Source organism: Canis lupus, chromosome 1 (assembly GCF_048164855.1).
Source record: "Canis lupus baileyi chromosome 1, mCanLup2.hap1, whole genome shotgun sequence".
NCBI classification, from domain to species: domain Eukaryota; kingdom Metazoa; phylum Chordata; class Mammalia; order Carnivora; family Canidae; genus Canis; species Canis lupus.
In genome coordinates this window covers 106,010,248-106,027,921 of record NC_132838.1, presented here as the reverse complement: position 1 = coordinate 106,027,921, position 17,674 = coordinate 106,010,248, and the positions used below count along the sequence as shown (strand labels likewise).

Genomic DNA, 17,674 nt, shown 5'->3' with positions numbered 1-17,674 from the left:
TAGCATAGGACCCCTCTAGGGGAACACACCAAGGCTCAGAGCAGCCTTTGGACACCAGTCACTTCCCGGGAGGGGACTGGGTGTCTGAGGACTACCACCACAGGTAGACTGCTGTGCATTCTGAATGTTTGTCCATGTGAATATATTACCTGTTCAGAAGTACCTAAATAAGCAGTTTTTAGGAAAAATAAAAAGGCAGGAGGAGTCATCAGGAGATGCATGATAAGGGGCAGATCTGCTGTTCTCCTTGTTCTCCTGATAATGGGGCGGGGGGGGGAAGTGGGGGAAAGGGAGGCTGAGGGGGACAACTGCTCACAGGGCCATGGGGATTGGGAAGGGGGAGGACCACTGGGTTCACCCACAGGGGGGTTCCGGCCCTGCCCTCACTCCCCACACCCCAGGAGGAGGCTCCAAACTACATGTGCCATTTCCTTGGGAGAAGTTATCATCAAACTCTGTGGAGAGTCTGGAACAGAAAGACATGGTGGATTCATGTAAATGGATAGGGCTGGTGGACATTGGCCCTCTGTCCCCATGAGCTGCATAAATGGGGAAAAGGTGGAGACAGGTGTCCTCCTGACCCCTCTCAGCCCAGATTTTGGGACCAGCATCCAGTGTCCTAGCCCCTGGCCCCCCACCCCACTGCCCTCAGGACCCTATCAGAGACCTGGAGTGGGGAGGTCCTGGCCTGGCTCTTACAGACATGTTGAGATGGATGGTCCTCATCGTAGTCACTCCAGCCCCAGGCAAGTTCACCTGACAGGTGAGGGGCATGCCATGGTCCTGGGGCTGTGGGGTGAGGGTAAGCACCAAGGAGAGGTGGGTCCTGGGGCCTCTAAATAAAAGCTCTCACTGAGAATTTGAAATTACATTGAATTTATCAATCCATTTGGGAAAATCTACACCCAGCAACACTGAATCTTCCAACCAATGAACATGTTATATATCTCCATTTATTTAGGTCTTCATTCATTTCTTTCAACAACATTTTTTTCAACGTACAGGACTTGCATAGATTTCATCTAAGTTAGTTTATATTTTCATGTTGCCATAAGTTGCATCTTTAAAAAATATTGAATTCCTAATTGCCCTTGGCCAATACATAGAATTGCAAAGAAATTTTATAATTTGAGCTAGTATCTTAATACCTTGCTGAACTCTCTTATTGATTTTAGTACCTCTTTTGTGGATAACTTTAGATTTTCTATGTGCACAACCATAACATCTGTGAAAAAAAAGACTGTTTTATTTTTTTAAGAAAAATATTTTATTCATTTATTTGAGAGATACAGAGAGAGAGAACATGAAGGGGAATATAGGTGGGGCAGGCAAAGGGAGAGGGAGAAGCAGACTGCAAAGCTGGGAGCCGGACTCAGGGCTCCATCCCAGGACCTGGAGATCATGACCTGAGCTGAAGGCAGACGCTTAACTGATGGAGCCACCCAGGTACCCCAAAACTGCTTTGCTTCTTACTTTATGATCTGGATAACTCTTATTTCTATTTCCTGCATTTATTGCACTGGAAAGGATCTACAAAATACTGTTTAATAGAAGTAGTAAGGGCAGCCATCCTTGCCTTGATCCTGGCGGGAAAGTTGTGTGGCCTCTGGGATTGTCCCCTCCAAGCTTTCAGAGAAATCATTAGCAGAAACTTTCTGTTAAAGCAGCTAACAGAAGTCTTGACACATACCATGTGTTCAGAGTTCCCAAAAACATTTGTGTCAGAACTTATCTGTTTTATTTGTAACCTCTCATCCATCTTCTGCGATCATCTGGCTGGATAAGGATGACTTCCCTGATTTCTCAATCCATGGCATAGATGGTTTTGAGCTCAGTTCTTTTGAACACAATTCCTGTGGTTTTCCACACATACTGGGAGATTCAAACCATTGCCAAGAAGACCATTAATTTTAAAATAGTCAAGGCTGAGCATTATTGGCTGAAAAATCATAAGATTAACAATACATTGGAAGTCCTAATCTCCAGTACCTTAGAATGAGACTGTAGGAGATAGGGTCTTTAAATTTCAGTTAGAATGAAGTCACTAGGGTGGGCCCTAATCCAGTACATCTGGTGTCCTTATTAGAAGAAGAAATTAGGATACAGACTCACACAGAGGGAAGACCAGGTGAAGACACAGAGAGAAGATGGCCAAATACAAGCCAAGGAGAGAGACCTCTGCTGACACATTGATCTCAGACTTCCAGCCTCCAGAACTATGAGAAAAATAGTTCCTCATTTGTGTGTCTTGATCTCTGAGTACTCAGTGTTGATGCTTTCCTGTTCCCGAGGCTTCAGCTTGGGAAATTGGAGGAAAGCATAGTGAAGCTCCTGTTCCTCTCTTGAAATGGGGCTAGCCTCAGCAGGAGCTGGGTGGTCTTCAGGGATGTCCATCCAGGACTGGTCCTGATGTGCCTGAGTGGAAGGAAGAGGAGGACCTCAGAGCTGGTTAATATAGGGCCTGGGGGAAAGCAGTCAAGGACCAGAAGGGGATCAAGACATATTTTTATCAAGACAGGATTTTTATCACTTACCCATTCATTTATTTTTAAATGTTTAATAACTAAGATTGGCTAGCCCTTAGTGTTTTGTGTTTTTTTTTTTAATATTTTATTTATTTATTCATGAGAGACACAGAGAGAGAGAGGCAAAGACACAGACAGAGGGAGAAGCAGGCTCCCTGCAGGGAGTCCGATGTGGGACTCAATCCCAGGACCCTGGGATCACGACCTGAGCTAAGACAGATGCTCAACCACTGAGCCACCCAGGTGCTCCTTAGTCAGTGTTTATATTAATTGCATTACATTCTTAAAAAAAAAAAAAAGAAAAAGGCTGGGAGAGGGTATTATTATCATATTCATTACACAAATAATAAAATTAAGGCTAAGAGAGATTATATACATTGCCCTAAAGACACACATCTATCTATACAGGGGCACCTGGGTGGCTCAGTCAGGTTAAGCATCTGACTGTTGATCTCAGCTCAGGTCTTGATCTCAGGGTCGTGAGTTCAAGCTCCACATTGGACTCCATACGGGGTATGGAACCTACTTAAAAAAAAAAAAAAAAAAAGACATGCAACTGTTATAAATGCACGATTGAGCCAGGACTCAAAACTAATTCTTTCTAACTATAGCACCATCCTTTATCCGGGCAGTGTTCAGGGTGCTGTCTAGAGTGACGAATAAAGCAGGTACAGGGATCCCTGGGTGGCGCAGCGGTTTGGCGCCTGCCTTTGGCCCAGGGCGCGATCCTGGAGACCCGGGATCGAATTCCACATCGGGCTCCCTGCATGGAGCCCGCTTCTCTCTCTGCCTGTGTCTCTGCCTCTCTCTCTCTCTCTCTCTCTCTCTCTCTCTGTGACTATCATGAATAAATAAATAAAATCTTTAAAACAAAAACAAAAAAAAAGCAGGTACAGTTCCTGAGACCATGTAGCTTATGGTTTTCTAGGAGAGGTAGTTACTAAACAAATAGAAGACAAATACATCCAAAGTTCTACATTTTTATAGGAGATATTTTGAATCTAAAGCAGGGCAACTGGGGGCCTGGGTGGCTCAGTTGGTTAAGCAACTGCCTTTGGCTCAGGTCATGATCCCAGGGTCCTGGGATGGAGCCCCGAGTCGGGCTCCCTGCTCAGTGGGGGTATGCTTCTCCTTCTCCCTCTGCCCCTCCTCCCGCTTGTTCTCTCTCTTTCTCTGTTAAATAAATGGATAAAATCTTTTTTTAAAGATTTTATTTATTTATTCATGAGAGACACAGAGAGAGGGAGGCAGAGACATAAGCAGAGACAGAAGCAGGCTCCATGCAGGAAGCCCAATGTGGGACTTGATCCCGGGACTTTGGGATCACGCCCCACTCAAAGGCAGACACTCAACCACTGAGCCACCCACGTCCCACTGGGTAAAATCTTTAAAAATAAAATAAAATAAAGCAGGGCAGGGGTGGTATATCCTTTTTCTGGACAGGCACTAGAAGACAGAGCAGAGGTCACGTTTGCAGTCAAGATGGCAACCAGACACCCTTTCCCACGTCTGCTCCATACCCACAACATCCTCAGGCTATGGAAGTATGAAACAAGAATCCCTCACACAGTTGCTGAAAGAGGTGAGGTGTTCTCAGATTAAGAGGAAATGGCTAAAAAATAAAAAAATAAAAAAAAAAAAGGAAATGGCTAGATATTTCTCTGGCCTGAGAGATATAACAGGGAATAAAATAATAGCAACAACAAACCACCCTTGGGACTCACCTGCTAGAGGTGGGAATGATTTCAGATGTAGTAACGAGTTCTGTGCATATTCCATGCCAGCTACTGTGTTACACACTTCTCATAACTACTGTATGATACTGTATGTACTCGTAATATTCCAATGTCACCAAAATAAACAGAGGTCAGAGAGGGTGCATCACTTGTCCAAGGTTTCCCAGCTTGTCAGTAGGGAAAGACGGAATTTTTTTTTTTTTTTAAAGATGGAATTTGAACACAGTCTAGCTCTGGAGTACATGTTTTGAGCCCCCATACTATACTGACTGCAAAAGACATTCACTTAAAATAAAAAAGAAGGGATCCCTGGGTGGCGCAGCGGTTTGGCGCCTGCCTTTGGCCCAGGGCGCGATCCTGGAGACCCGGGATCGAATCTGCTGTGCATGGAGCCTGCTTCTCCCTCTGCCTGTGTCTCTGCCTCTCTCTCTCTCTCTCTCTCTCTCTCTGTGTGTGTGTGACTATCATAAAAAAGAAATACCAAGAATTTGAAGGTAAGGAAATTGAAGATGTATTTCCTGATTCCTGACAAGATGGGGATTTAGGGCACATTAAGAGTTTCATTTCCCAAGGTTAACCAAGGAGAAAGAAGAGAGAGAATTACACAAATTAAACTTTAAAAGTGATTTTGTGTGTACTCGTTCTACCAGTTACTGAGAGAAAAGTTTTAGGAATAATCAACTCTAATTGCCAATATGTTCTCCTTGCTGTTCTGTCAGTTTTCATATATTTATTTTGATGAATGATGTTCTGTCACTGAAGGCATACATGTTTAGGATTTTTACATCTTTTAATGAAGTGATAGAAACCAGAAAAATAGAGTAAATATTACATGATTCTATTTATATTAAGTCCCAGAAGGGACAAGATTAATCCATAGTGATAGAAATCAGTGATTGCTGGAAAGGTCAAGCTAACTGGGCAAGGGAACAAAGGAATTTGGGGACATGATGGGAATGTTTCACATCTTGATTGGGGACATGGGCATAGGGTGAACACATCTGTCAAAGTTCATTTCACTGCATACTTAAAATGGGTGCGTTATTATACATAAGGTATACCTCAATAAAGTTGATATTAAATAAACACAGTAGTAGCCATCAGGGAAATACAAATCAAAGCCACAATGAGATACCACTTTGTAACAGTCAGAATGGCTAAAATTAACAACTCAGGAAACAATGGATGTTGGTGAGGATGCAGAGAAAGGTGAACCTTCTCACACTGCTGGTGGGAGTGCAAACTGGTGCAGCCACCTTGGAAAACAGTATGGAAGTTCCTCAAGAAGTTAAAAATAGAACTACCCTGTGGCCCAGCAATTGCACTACTAGGGATTTACCCCACAGATACAGACATAGTGATTTGAAGGGACACCTGCATCCCAATGCTTATAGCAGCAATGTCCACAATAGCCAAACTATCGAAGGAAGCCCAGATGTCCATGAACAGATGAATGGATAAAGATATGGTATATGTACACACACACACACACACACACACACACTGGAATATTACTCAGCCACCAAAGAGAATGAAATCTTGTGATTTGCAATGACATGGATGGAACTAGAGAGTATTACGCTAAGTGAAATAAGTTAGAGAAAGATGAATACTATATTATTTCACTCATTATGTGGATTTTAAGAAACAAAATAGATGAACATAGGGGAAGGGAAGGAAAAATAAAATAAGACAAAAATGAGAGGGAGGCAACCCATAAGAGATGGTAAACTTTAGGAAACAAACTGAAGGTTGCTGGAGGGGTGAGGATGGGGGGACAGGGTAAACGGGTGATGGACATGAAGGAGGACACGTGATGTAATGAGCACTAGGTGTTATATGCAACTGATGAATCACTGAACTCTACCTCTAAAACTAATAATACATTATATGCTAATTAAATTGAATTGAAATAAATAAATAAAGAAGCACAACAGTAGATTTGAAAAATGCAAAGGGGAAGTGATGAGTTGTGACTTTGGGGTGCCCCAGTCTCTCTACCCTAGGGCTGGAGTCCACCACTTCCCTTGTACTCAGTGGTCTGACACAGACTATGTTTGGGCCATTATACTTCTGGTAATCAACGCCACAAGAAAAGGCTAATATTCCAAGGGAATGTAATATTCCGACATAGGAGGCATAAATACCCCTAACAAGCAACTGGGCTATATACATATTCCATCAGAAGCAGAAGTATTGGGTGCCTGGGTGGCTCAGTTGGTGGAGCATGTGCTGTCAGCTCAGGTTGTGATCCCGGAGTCTTGGGATGAAGTCCTGCGCTGGGCTCCATACTCCTCGGGGAGTCTGCTTCTCCCTTTACCCTTCCCCCCTGCTCTGCTGTCTCTCTTTCTCAAATAAATAAATAAATAAATAAATAAATAAATAAACAAACAAATAAATAAATAAATCTTTAAAAAAAAAAAGCAGAAGTATTAGAGCAGTTGAATTAATTTAAAATAACCAATAACCACATGTGTAACTCCAGGGAGTATTGGATGTTAATAGGCAAATGCTCAAGTGCCCTTGCTGGGGGTGACTTCCAAAAGGCATATACTGGATAGGACCTCACAGCCTGTCACTCACCCCAGAGTCTGAGCTGTCATCTGGGCTCATATCCATGCTTTGCACTGGCTGGGCTGCTTTCTTCCTGCGGGTCTTCACTCTAAGTAAGAGAACAGCCCCGGGCCTTTCAGCTTGGTTATTTGGGGTATGCAGTAGGGAGACCATCCCCTGCAACCCATGAAGAGCATAGAATGAGGTAAGAGGTGGGTCCAGTCTCCAGGTGCTCCTCCTAATCCAAAACCTGGACCAGGGCCTGGGAAGAGACCCCAGGCTTGGCCCAGTTGGGTATTGGCTGATTCACACCGCCACTCAGCCTCCTTCCCTGGCTCCCGGATTTCTAACCAGTCCAGGTTGCTCTAGCTCAGGCTCTCTGAGATTCCACAACCCTATCCCCTTTCCACTCCAGGCCTCTCCCTCCATACCTGGACCCACTCTCACCTGAAGATGAGGCAAAGGCAAAGAGAAAGCAGGGCCATGCTGCCAGCTCCCCCAACTGCTCCCAGGACCCCACTAGTCCTGGGTTCTGATTTACCTACAGAATTTGAGTTTAAAAAATTTTTGAGTTAAAAAAAAATTGAGTTATATGTAAGTTGCAGCTTCAACACATGGCATGTTCCAACTGGCCACTTCTCTCTCTCTCTCTCTCTCTCAGTGTGTGCCACTAGTATACCCACTCCCCTTTTAGGACTCAGTGACATGGCATTCCATTGCCCTGTGAACGCTGGACCAGCCTCTTCCATTGGCCTCAGGACTGAGGATGTTAGGCCTTCAGCTGCTCCATTTGAGGCCTTGGTGTTTCTCCTGCCAGTCGCATCTCTCTGGGGGCTGTTATGGGCTGAACTGCATCCCTCACCAAATTCATAGGCTGAAGTCCTAGCCCTCTGCGACACCCCTCCATCCCTAGCATCTTAGTGTGTGGCCTTATTTGGAAACAGGGTCTTTACAAAGGTAATCAAGTTAAAATGGGATCATTAGGGTGGGCCATAACCCAATATGACAGGTGTCCTCATGAAATGGGGATATTTGGACACAGACATACACGGGAGGATGCCATGTAAACATGAAGGCAGAGATTGATTCCACAAGCCAAGGAACACCAAAGATTGCCAGCAAACACCAGGAGCTAGGGGACAGGCTGGAAAACATTCTCACAGCCTCGGAAGGAACTGATCTGCAGACACCTTGATCCTAGGCTTCCAGCCTCCAGAACTGGAAGACAGTAAATCTCCATTGTTTAAGCTGCCCGGTTTAAGGTACAAGGTACTATGTTGCCGCATCCCTATAAAATTAATAAAAGAGCAAGGTCTCTTCCTCCAGGCATCAACCCCCAATAGACCTCAGACCTGGCAGCAGCAGGACGGCGGCGCTCTGTTTCCCGTGCGCATTCCAGGCCTCGCAGCTGAGTCTGAGGCCAGAGCCCAGCGGCCCACGGAGGCTCAGGGAACTGTTGGCCCAGGGCCCCTCAGAGCTGGAGGTGACAGTCAAGGAGGCATTGCTGTGGTTCCGCTCCAGCAGCCCCTCCCCCAGGCGCCAGCGCAGGGTGGGGGCCGGGCGCGCGTGGGAGGAGCAGGTGCACTGCAGCGCCTCGCCCTCCCAGGAGCAGGAGGGGCTGAGCGGCCGAGGGGGGTCTGGGGGAGGGAGGAGAAGGGGTCAGTGGTGCCCCTGCTCCCCAGGCCCCGGTGTCCTGCCCGCAGAGGTCGCCACACTCACAGGCCACAGAGAGGTGCAGGGAGACGTGCTGGGAGCCCAGCGAGTTCTGAGCTCGGCAGGTGAAGTCTCCTTCCTCTGCAGTTCCTACTTGAGGCAGGTCCAGGATGGGACTTCTGTAGATGGGGGTGGCATTCAGGGCGGGGGACCCCCGGAACCAGCTCAGCTCCGCAGGGGGGTTACTGTCAGCAGCACAGAGCAGTTGCAGAGCCTGGCCCTCCAGGATGAGAATGGATGAGGTGTTTTGCAGAGTCTCCAGCACTTTGGGGAGAGATGCAGAAAGAGGGATATGACAGCAAATCTGCCAAAGAGGAGCCCCACAGCAGGAGGATTTGACCAAAGAAAGTTGTGGGTGAGTGAACATTAACTTCAGGGAGTCGAGGTTTGTGGGGGCTTCTCTCCACTGCTCTTCCCATGCCTGAACTCAGTGACTGGCTTCTTGTATGTGTCTCATGCTCCACCCCAGCCCTGGAGGAAAGAGGTTCTTTCCTACCTGTTCTGTTTCCTTGGAAGATCCTGATAGCTGTGTTCTGTGGAGCATCTGGACAGAAGGATGAGCCGGCCTTGGCTTTGGTGGCAAGGAAGGAGTGGGTGCTCGGGCTTCCCCCCAGGAGCCATGGAAGGAGGTAAAGGGGTTCTCATCCTGCTTAGCTACTGAGACCCCACTGTCAAGCTCTAGCCCAGCTCTGCCCTGGCTTTACACCCTCAGGATCACAGGTGTCCTGGCCCCATATACTCACAGGTGACATTGAGCTGGATGGTCCTTCCCACCATCACATCAGCTGCAGGGAAGTACACTTGACAGGTTAGATTGGTGCCGTGGTCCTGGGGCCGGGGGCTGAGGATGAGCACCGAGGAGAGGTGAGTCCTGGGACCCGGGGAGGTGAGGGCAGCTGATGTCCAGGAGAAGATGGGGGCCATGCCTTGCTCGCAGGCCCAGGGCACAGAACAGGTCAGGTTCCTGGGGTGGCTGGACTCTAGGGTCCTCGGGATGAGGATGTCAGGTGTGTGAGTCAGGGCTGGTGAGGATAGAGAAGATGTTGGGACCCCTCGATGTTTTGCCATCTGCCCCAGTGCCTGGCCATCCCTCACCACCCCGAAGAGGAACAGAATGTTCATTTTCTATCTATGGTGCCCACACCCTGGGGCCTTCCTCCAGGCCCCTACCATACCTGTCACATTTAGAGAAAGCATATTATCTAGATATGAATATTTCCCTATTTGAAAAAAGTAAGTTCCACTGTCCCCCATGTTGACTTCTATGATGTCCAGGGAACAGTCCTGGGCCTGGGGGTTCCCACGGAGGAAGAACCGGCCCTGGGTCCTCTCATGTAGCTTCTGGCTTGGTATGTTTGTGGCCACTGGAGGATCGTGGTCTACATCTGCCCCTTTCTGGAACCAAAACATGTGGGAGCCTATAAAAGCCAACCAGGGGTAGGAAAATTTGCACGGCACATGGACACACAGGCCCTCCTGCACTGTCACCGACTCCTGTAGTTCCAGCTGGTAGCTCAGAACTTGAGCCAGAGGCCCTGGAGAGAGAAAGAAAAACTTATTTTGGAGTTCCAGCGCCTCCCCCAAGTGGGATTCCCCCCCCCCCCCAGCTCACTCACCTCCACACAGCATGAGCTGCAACCACAGCAGCATCCCTCCGTGGTGTCTGGGACAGTCTGCCTTCTGCAGTCCCTCTGACAGAGAAAGGAAGCCACAGGATATGAGAGGGCAGAGAACGCTTAAACAGGAAGCCTGTGGTAGAAACAAAAGGCCACAAACCTAGAATAGAGAAGTTCAGAACTACAGTCAACTGTGATTAACCTTTGAAATACTCTGGTTCCCTTTCTGTGTGCAGCAGGTGGGTCCTGAGGCTCAGAGGAGGCAAAGGTCTTGGTCTGGTAAGGCAGCAAGGAAAGAGGAGACCCCCCAAGTCCTGCATCCTGGGCTCATGCACAGTTGTCTATCTTGGAGACCTGAACCTGCTCTGATTTCAGGTTTGGCTGCTTGCCACTTGAAAATAATATTTGTGTACACCTGGTGTACTGTAATTAAAGGAAAATTTTTAAAAATAAATACTTGAGAGACAAGTGATAGTGCTTTATTCAGGAAGCTGGCAACCTGGGAAGATGGCAGACTAATGTCTCATAGGGGAAGGGAGCCGTGTGCAAGAGAAGCAGGTGCCAGGTGGTTAGTCATACGTGAACATGACCCTGGACAGACTTGGTGGCATCCACAACAGCATTGTTTGAATGTAGTCAGGCCTTCTCTTCTGACAAAGTCTGGTTCTCAAGGCCAGTGATCTGCAAACCTGAAAGAAGAAAGCTAGTTCTGCTACAGATGAACGGACTTAAGTCAGCAAGCAAGTAGTGCATAAGTTTGAAGCAAATTAACTCTTCAGACCTGTTGGAGTGCTGTTACGATCCCACCTGGCCAGCCCCCAGGAGAGTCACAGCCTCAGGATCTTCATGGAGGCAGACTCCTAGGGATGGGTCTCAGGATAGCCTACATAGCTTCAGAGGGATAAGAGTCCAGATGAGGCAGGGGATGCAACACAGGCCTTCACTTCATTTATTCATTCATTCACAAACTAACATTAAAAAAAAGAAAGAAAAAGAAAGAAAAGACAGATTTGAATCAGTCCTGACCCTCAACTAGCTCAAGCATTAGGGGAAAACAGACAAGTTTGAGCTTTATCTGAAGGTAATGGGGAGTCATGGAAGGTTCTTGAGCAGGAAAAAGGCAGGGTCATATAATTATCAACATGGTCCCTGTAAAGTCAGTGTAGGGAAGAACTGGAAGGGAGAGGCTGGAGGCCAAAAGGTCAGGGAGGAAATTGTTGTGACTTTGCAGAATGGAAGAACCAAGCCCACGTGGAGACAGCGGACTTGGTGATGGAAGAAAGAATGATTTAGGATACTTTCAGGAAGTGAAACTTAAAGAGAGGTGCAGTGGGTAGGGGAGAGATTATTACAGTGACACCTAGAACCCAGACTCTAGCCGTGGGGGCTGGAGGTGCCATGGCCAGGAGTAGTAAATGTGCAGGGCTGGGCTGAGCAGAAGGTGGGAAAGGGAAAGGGAAAGGTAGCAGAGTTGGCTCTAGGGGCAGGTATATTCACGGTGGGTGGGGGGTGGTGGTGAGGGTTGTGGGGTGGGGGAGTGCTGGGCAGAGCTGCAGACATACACACACACACACACACACACTCACACTCAAGCTTAACTGTGGGAATGGGGGTGAGGGATTGAGATGGCCTGGCCAGGGAAGAACCAGAAGAAGGTGGTTCTTGGTGACCCTGGTGAGAGTTTTGCCAAGAAGAAGCTGGAGGGGGCAGCAGCAGCCAGACTGCAGAGGGGGCATTCAACAGCAGCATCAGCCTTTTTTCATTTGAGCTGAGACCCCACTTCTGTCCCGAGCAGCAGAAACCCTACTTCCAACATTGCCCCAGAGAATTTTTCCTACCTGTGCCATCTCCTTGGATGGGACCCAATAACGAGTTGCTTAGAATATTTGGACCAGAGAATGACAATATTCTCTATTTCAATGGTGGGGTGGGGGTGGGGTGGCTAGCACTTTGGATCCACAGAAGGGTGGTGAAGTGAGACTGTCACGCTTTCTTCTCCTTCCTCAAGCCAGGCTTCTGGCCAGGCCTTAAGTCACACAGGCCCTTAGGGACACAGGTGTCCTGACCAACAACTGTAGGAGACATTGAGCCAGGTGGTGTCAAGAGCTTAGCCAACCCAAGTGTCTAAATAAGCAATTGAGCAACACTGAGTCAAAATAAAAGTAACAATGAAGCCTTTAATTACATACTGTGATGATAGATTGCACAAGAGTCTAAATGGGGAGAAAACACCCTTGTTCCACTTTTCCCCACAGAAAGGCAGCTGGCAGGGCACCTGAGTGGCTCAGTCAGTTAAGCATCTGCCTTTGGCTCAGGTCATGATCTCAGGGTCCCAGGATGGAGCCTCTGCTGCTTCCCCTGCTTGTTCTCTTCTCTCTCTCTCTCTCTCTCAAATAAATAAATAAAATCGTAAAAAAAAAAAAAAAAAAAGAAGAGAAGGGTGGTTGGGTGCTAAAAAAAATATGATTCTAACTGTCAAGGGAAAAATTATTCATGACACTTATTAAGAAATGGTAAAAACTGGGACACTTGGGTGGCTCAGGAATTGAGCATCTGTCTTCGGCTCAGGGTGTGATCCCAGGGTCTTGGGATTGAGTCCTGCATCAGGCTCCCCACGAGGAGCCTGCTTCTCCCTCTGCCTATGTCTCTGCCACTCTGTGTGTGTTTCTCATGAATAAATAAATAAAATCATTTAAAAAAAAAAGAAACAGGGCAGCCCCGGTGGCGCAGCGGTTTACGCCGCCTGCAGCCCAGGGCGTGATCTGGAGACCCTGGATTGAGTCCCACGTCAGGCTCTCTGCATGGAGCCTGCTTCTCCCTCTGCCTGTGTCTCTGCCTCTCTCTCTCTCTCTCTCTCTCTCTGCATCTCTATGAATAAATAAATAAAATCTTAAAAAAAATAAAACCCTCAAACTTTAAAAAAAAAAAAAAAGAAGAAAGAAACTGTAAAGACTATATCCAAGGCCATTGCAATAGGGTACAGGAGCCACCTCAGTGGGGTTTGGCAGCAGAAGAGAGAGCGTGATTGGGCTCAACTCTGAATATAAAAGGAAAAGTGGGAATTTATAGCCAAGGAGCAGGGTTAGCATCAGTGGAGGGAAGATTACTGCGAGGGGTGGAGTTAGGGAAGTAGGAGTGGAAAAAGTTCTGAGTTCTGAGTGGATAAAATGTCTTCAAGCTTTTCTCCTCCCCCTCCCATAAGAAGGCCTCAGTAGAGGTGTAGGAGTGGAAAAAGTTCTGAGTTCTGAGTGGAGAAAATGTTTTCAAGCTTTTCTCCTCCTCCTCCCTTAAGAAGACCTCAGTAGAGGTGCCTGAAGACCTCTGCCCAAGGCCTCAGATAAAGAGAGGTAGGAAAGAAGGCACCTGGCCTATGGATACAGATAAATGCAAAGAGCATGACCAGCCAGAGAGGTCTGAGTCCTTGAAAGGGGCAACTTCCTGTCACCAAGTCTAGACCAGGGAGGGCAGCTTTCCCACTTGAGACTTTCCCTCTGAGGAAGGCCTTCATATTTGCCTGTGATTAGGCCTGGAAAAATCACATACAGGTTTTAACCAAGGGCCAAACTTCTCAGATGGTTCTGTCTACAAAACTACCACCTCCTAGAAATGTTGCTTGATATATAGTGCTGGTATCATGATCTTGGGAACTTAAGATATGGATGAGTACTAAGGGACGGGGGGCCTTGGGGCCCAGGGAGGAAAGAAGCATCTTCTTATGCAAGCTCCTGGCAAAGTGCTCTTTAGATTCTGAAATGATTCTGTACTACAGGTACAGTTTTAGGGTATCTGGTACAAGCTGGAGAAGTCAGCTTTTTCCCTGGAGGAAAAGACTCAGACCCTGGACCATGATCCTAGGCACAACCTCTACAAGGTCTCTCCCTCTATTAGCTTCAGGGATCTGTACATCTCTCCCACTCTCCAGATAAGGAGATATATTCCCATCTCTGGGGTCCAGTCCTGGGGATCCTTGGCTATTTGTCACATTCAGAGACAGTGTCATATTTGGGAACCACATTTCTCTATCCTTTTTTTTTTAAGATTTTATTTTTTAATTTTAATTTTAATTTTTTAAAAGATTTTTATTTACTTATTCATTCATGAGAGACACAGAGGGGGAGAGAGAGAGAGAGAGAGAGAACGAGAGAGAGAGAGGCAAAGACACAGGCAGAGGGAGAAGCGGGCTCCATGCAGGGAGCCTGACATGGGACTCGATCCCAGGTCTCCAGGATCAGGCCCCGGGCTGAAGGTGGCGCTAAACGGCTGAGCCACCCGGGCTGCCCTACTTTTTAATTTTTAAAAAATATTTTACTTATTTATTCATGAGAAACACAGCGAGAGGGAGGCAGAACCACAGGCAGAGGAGAAGCAGGCTCCAAGGGAGCCCGATGTGGGACTCGATCCCGGGACCCCAGGATCATGCGCTGGGCAGAAGGCAGGTGCTAAACCACTGAGCCACCCAGGCATCCCAAGATTTTATTTTTAAGTAATCTCTACACCCAATGTGGGGCTTAAACCCACAACTGTGAGATTAAGAGTTGCATGCTCCACGGGCTGGGCCAGCCAGGTGTCCCCATATTTCTCTATCCTAAAGTATTTCCTCTTTTCTGAATTTTGGAAAACCTGATGCTCAGAGAGCAATTGAGGTCCTTGGGTCCCAGAAGAGGTTCTCTCTTTTTGGTTTTGATAGGGTCTGTGGCCAGAGAAGGATCATGATGTCTCTTGGCCAACCCCGGGATCTGAAGGTGGATGTTAATAGGTCAGTCAGTCCAGAACGGGATTGGATGCATAGACCCTCATTCACTGTCACTGACTGAAGGATACAGATCATACCTGCACTATCCTCCAGCAACCATGGTAGCAAACAGAATGTCTGACCACAGCCCCACCCAGAACTCTTCTTAGACGTCTGTTGCCCTCACAGCTATAGCCACCAAAGCAGCAGCAGCAGCATCTCTGGGCTGCAGAATATAGTCTAGATTCCCTTAACATTGTCTGGTTAGCCTCTCCCAGCTTGGAGATGGGGGCATCTGAGGGGTGGTAAGAGAGCTGGGGATGCTTTCTGGATCAAATGTATGGTTTCTGTCCCCAGCTTCTTCTTTCAACAGAAAAAAAAACTCTTTCTCAGGCCACTGCAGGGGAAGTGAAAGCTGAGCTCTCATCTCCCTGGAATATGGCAGTGTGGGCCTTCCTTTCTCCCACACTCCAGAACCCTGCCTCTTAACTTCTGAAAACCAATCCATTTCCCTCAAGAGAGATGTGGAGTTTGAGGGTCTGTTCTTCCCAGGTAGCTTTCTTGGAAACCCTATCATGAGGATGGAGGAATAGAGGACCAAGACCCTCTAGGGAACAAATTCTCTCCTTGTTGGACCCACCCCTGAGACCTCAGGAAGCCCTGGGTGAACTCTTGAATTGTCTACAGGGAGAGACCCTAGGGACAGAGGCTGGGACTGAGCCTGGAGCTCTGACTCCAGCCCCAGACTTGGGTATGCAGCTTGGGTTCAGGGTGAGATAAAACTTGTGACTAAGCCTTACCACTCTTCACATTTCCCATGACCCCCGAACATATAGAACATCTCTCCCCTTCTTCTCCACAGGTGCCACAATTCCTCTCCCCCATGAAGTGATAATCTAATTTCTCTCTCCTCACTTAGCTTCTAGATCTCCCACTGATAGTGCTCCATCTCTGAGATCACAGAACTTCCCATTCTAAGCAAGGGCCCTCATGTGCCTAAACATTTTTTTTTAAGATTTTATTTATTCATTTGAGAGAGAGAGCACAAGCTGGGGGAATGGGAAGAGAGAGAAGGCTTCCCACCAAGCAAGGACCCTATGTGGGGCTTAATCCCAGGACCCCAGGACCGTGACTTGAGCCAAAGGGGATGCTCAAGCCACTGAGCCACCCAGGCACCCCATGCCTAAACACTTTGTATGTCTTCCTTCCCTTCCAAAGACAATGCCCAAGTCAGCCTCCTGATACTGCAGTCCTGATATTCCAGTCGTTGAGTGTCTGCCTTTGGCTCAGGATGTGATCTTGGGGTCCTGGGATTGAAGGTGTGATCCCGGGGTCCTGGGATCAAGTCCCGCATCAGGCTCCCTGCAGGGAATCTGCTTCTTCCTCTACCTATGTCTCTGTCTCTTTCTGTGTCCCTCATGAATAAATAAATAAAATCTTTAAATAAAAAAGAGAGAGAAAAAAAAAAGAGAGAGAGAGGGAAGATATTCTAGTCCTTCATTTATCTGACAGACACTGAAGCAAATTTAAAAAAAAAATCTTTCAGGATTTGGCACGCACATGGCTCAAGTTAATAAAGAATCATGAGTTTTATTCTCAGTCCTCCAAAATTCTATTTGGGCATCAGCCAGAGACTGAGCAAGACCAAGAGAGAGAGAGTGGAGGAGAGGGCTGACGGATGAAGAGGCAGAGGCAGAGGCAGAGGCAGAGGGAGACAGGAAGTAGAGGGGAGGAGGGAGGAGAGGAAGCAGGGAGAAAGAGATAAGCTTGTTGGAGAGAGGATAAAGGTTTATCCCAGACGGAGGGATCTCTGAAGAGATTGGGAGTGTAATCAGCCCTGAGAGGCAAGAACCCAAGTGTATGTGAGCAGTTCCACACTGAGGTTATGACTGCACATAAGGCCCTAACTCCCGGGGGTGGCAAGGAGACTGGAAAGGGCAGAGCTGGACTGGGGGGCACTTATCCTGTTCATATCTGTCAGCCCGCAAGCCTTCCCGATTCTCCCATCCCGTCTTCCCGAAATTAGATGTGGCGCTGTCCGTGGTGCTGAAGCAGAATTCGGTCCGAGTTCTGGAGTAACTGGGCTGTGCCGAAGTCTCAGCTCAGGAAAACAGCTGAGTCAGGACTGGGCCGGCCTAGGAGTGAGAAAACCGGGAGGGAGCCCGCTCCTCTCCCTCCTCCTTCTCTACCCCTCAGAAAGTCCAGTGGGCTCTGCCAAACCACTGAATCAAAGACCATAGCAGCCCATCTCTAGACTTCGTGTTATGTTAGAAAAATAAAGCCCCATGTATTAAGGTCCCTGAAAGTCTGCCTTCTTGTAACTTAAAGCAAAATGCATTTCTCGTTTTTAAAAAAGATTTTATTTTATTTATTTATTCATGAGAGATACACAGAGAGAGGCAGAGACACAGGCAGAGGGAGAAGCAGACTCCATAATGCAGGGAGTCTGATGTGGGACTCAGTCCTGGGGGAACGGGATCACACCCTGAGCTGAAGGCAGATGCTCAACCACTGAGCTACCCAGGCGTCCCTGCATTTCTTATTGTTACATCATGTGGGGAGTGGAGTCGATGATTCTTCCAGTTCCATATGAAGCCAATCTGACATTTTCCAAAAGTGCCCTACTCATTTAAATCTCCCCAAAACACATTGAGAGTCCCCTATATGGGGGCACATGGGTGGCTCAGTTGGTTAAGCACTTGCCTTCAGCTCTAGTCGTGAACCCAGGGTCCTGAGATTGAGCCCCATGTCTGGCTTCCTGCTCAGCAGGGAGCCTGCTTCTTCCTCTCCCTCTGCCTG

At 47.5% G+C, this 17,674-nt stretch overlaps 1 protein-coding gene across 5 annotated transcripts; it reads right to left on the bottom strand.

Moving 5' to 3' along the window:
• Positions 1 to 1,261: 1,261 nt before the first annotated feature.
• Positions 1,262 to 10,576, bottom strand: LOC140600432 (sialic acid-binding Ig-like lectin 6). Of its 5 annotated transcripts, none has more exons than XM_072768696.1 (9): positions 10,144 to 10,576; positions 9,960 to 10,062; positions 9,271 to 9,549; positions 9,024 to 9,071; positions 8,534 to 8,791; positions 8,167 to 8,451; positions 7,262 to 7,355; positions 6,845 to 6,923; positions 1,263 to 2,415 (listed from the first exon to the last, which is right to left on the bottom strand). In XM_072768696.1, the coding sequence occupies exons 2-9, from the start codon at positions 9,985 to 9,987 to the stop codon at positions 2,236 to 2,238; spliced, it is 1,251 nt and encodes a 416-aa protein (XP_072624797.1). In that variant the 5' UTR covers positions 9,988 to 10,062; positions 10,144 to 10,576; the 3' UTR covers positions 1,263 to 2,235. The 5 variants fall into 5 exon arrangements, 4 of the variants coding, with proteins under 4 accessions (XP_072624789.1, XP_072624797.1, XP_072624779.1 ...); XM_072768678.1 differs by having other exon boundaries at positions 9,703 to 10,062; positions 10,144 to 10,572; XM_072768688.1 differs by lacking the exon at positions 8,167 to 8,451 and having other exon boundaries at positions 1,262 to 2,415; positions 9,703 to 10,062; positions 10,144 to 10,575.
• Positions 10,577 to 17,674: the final 7,098 nt, after the last annotated feature.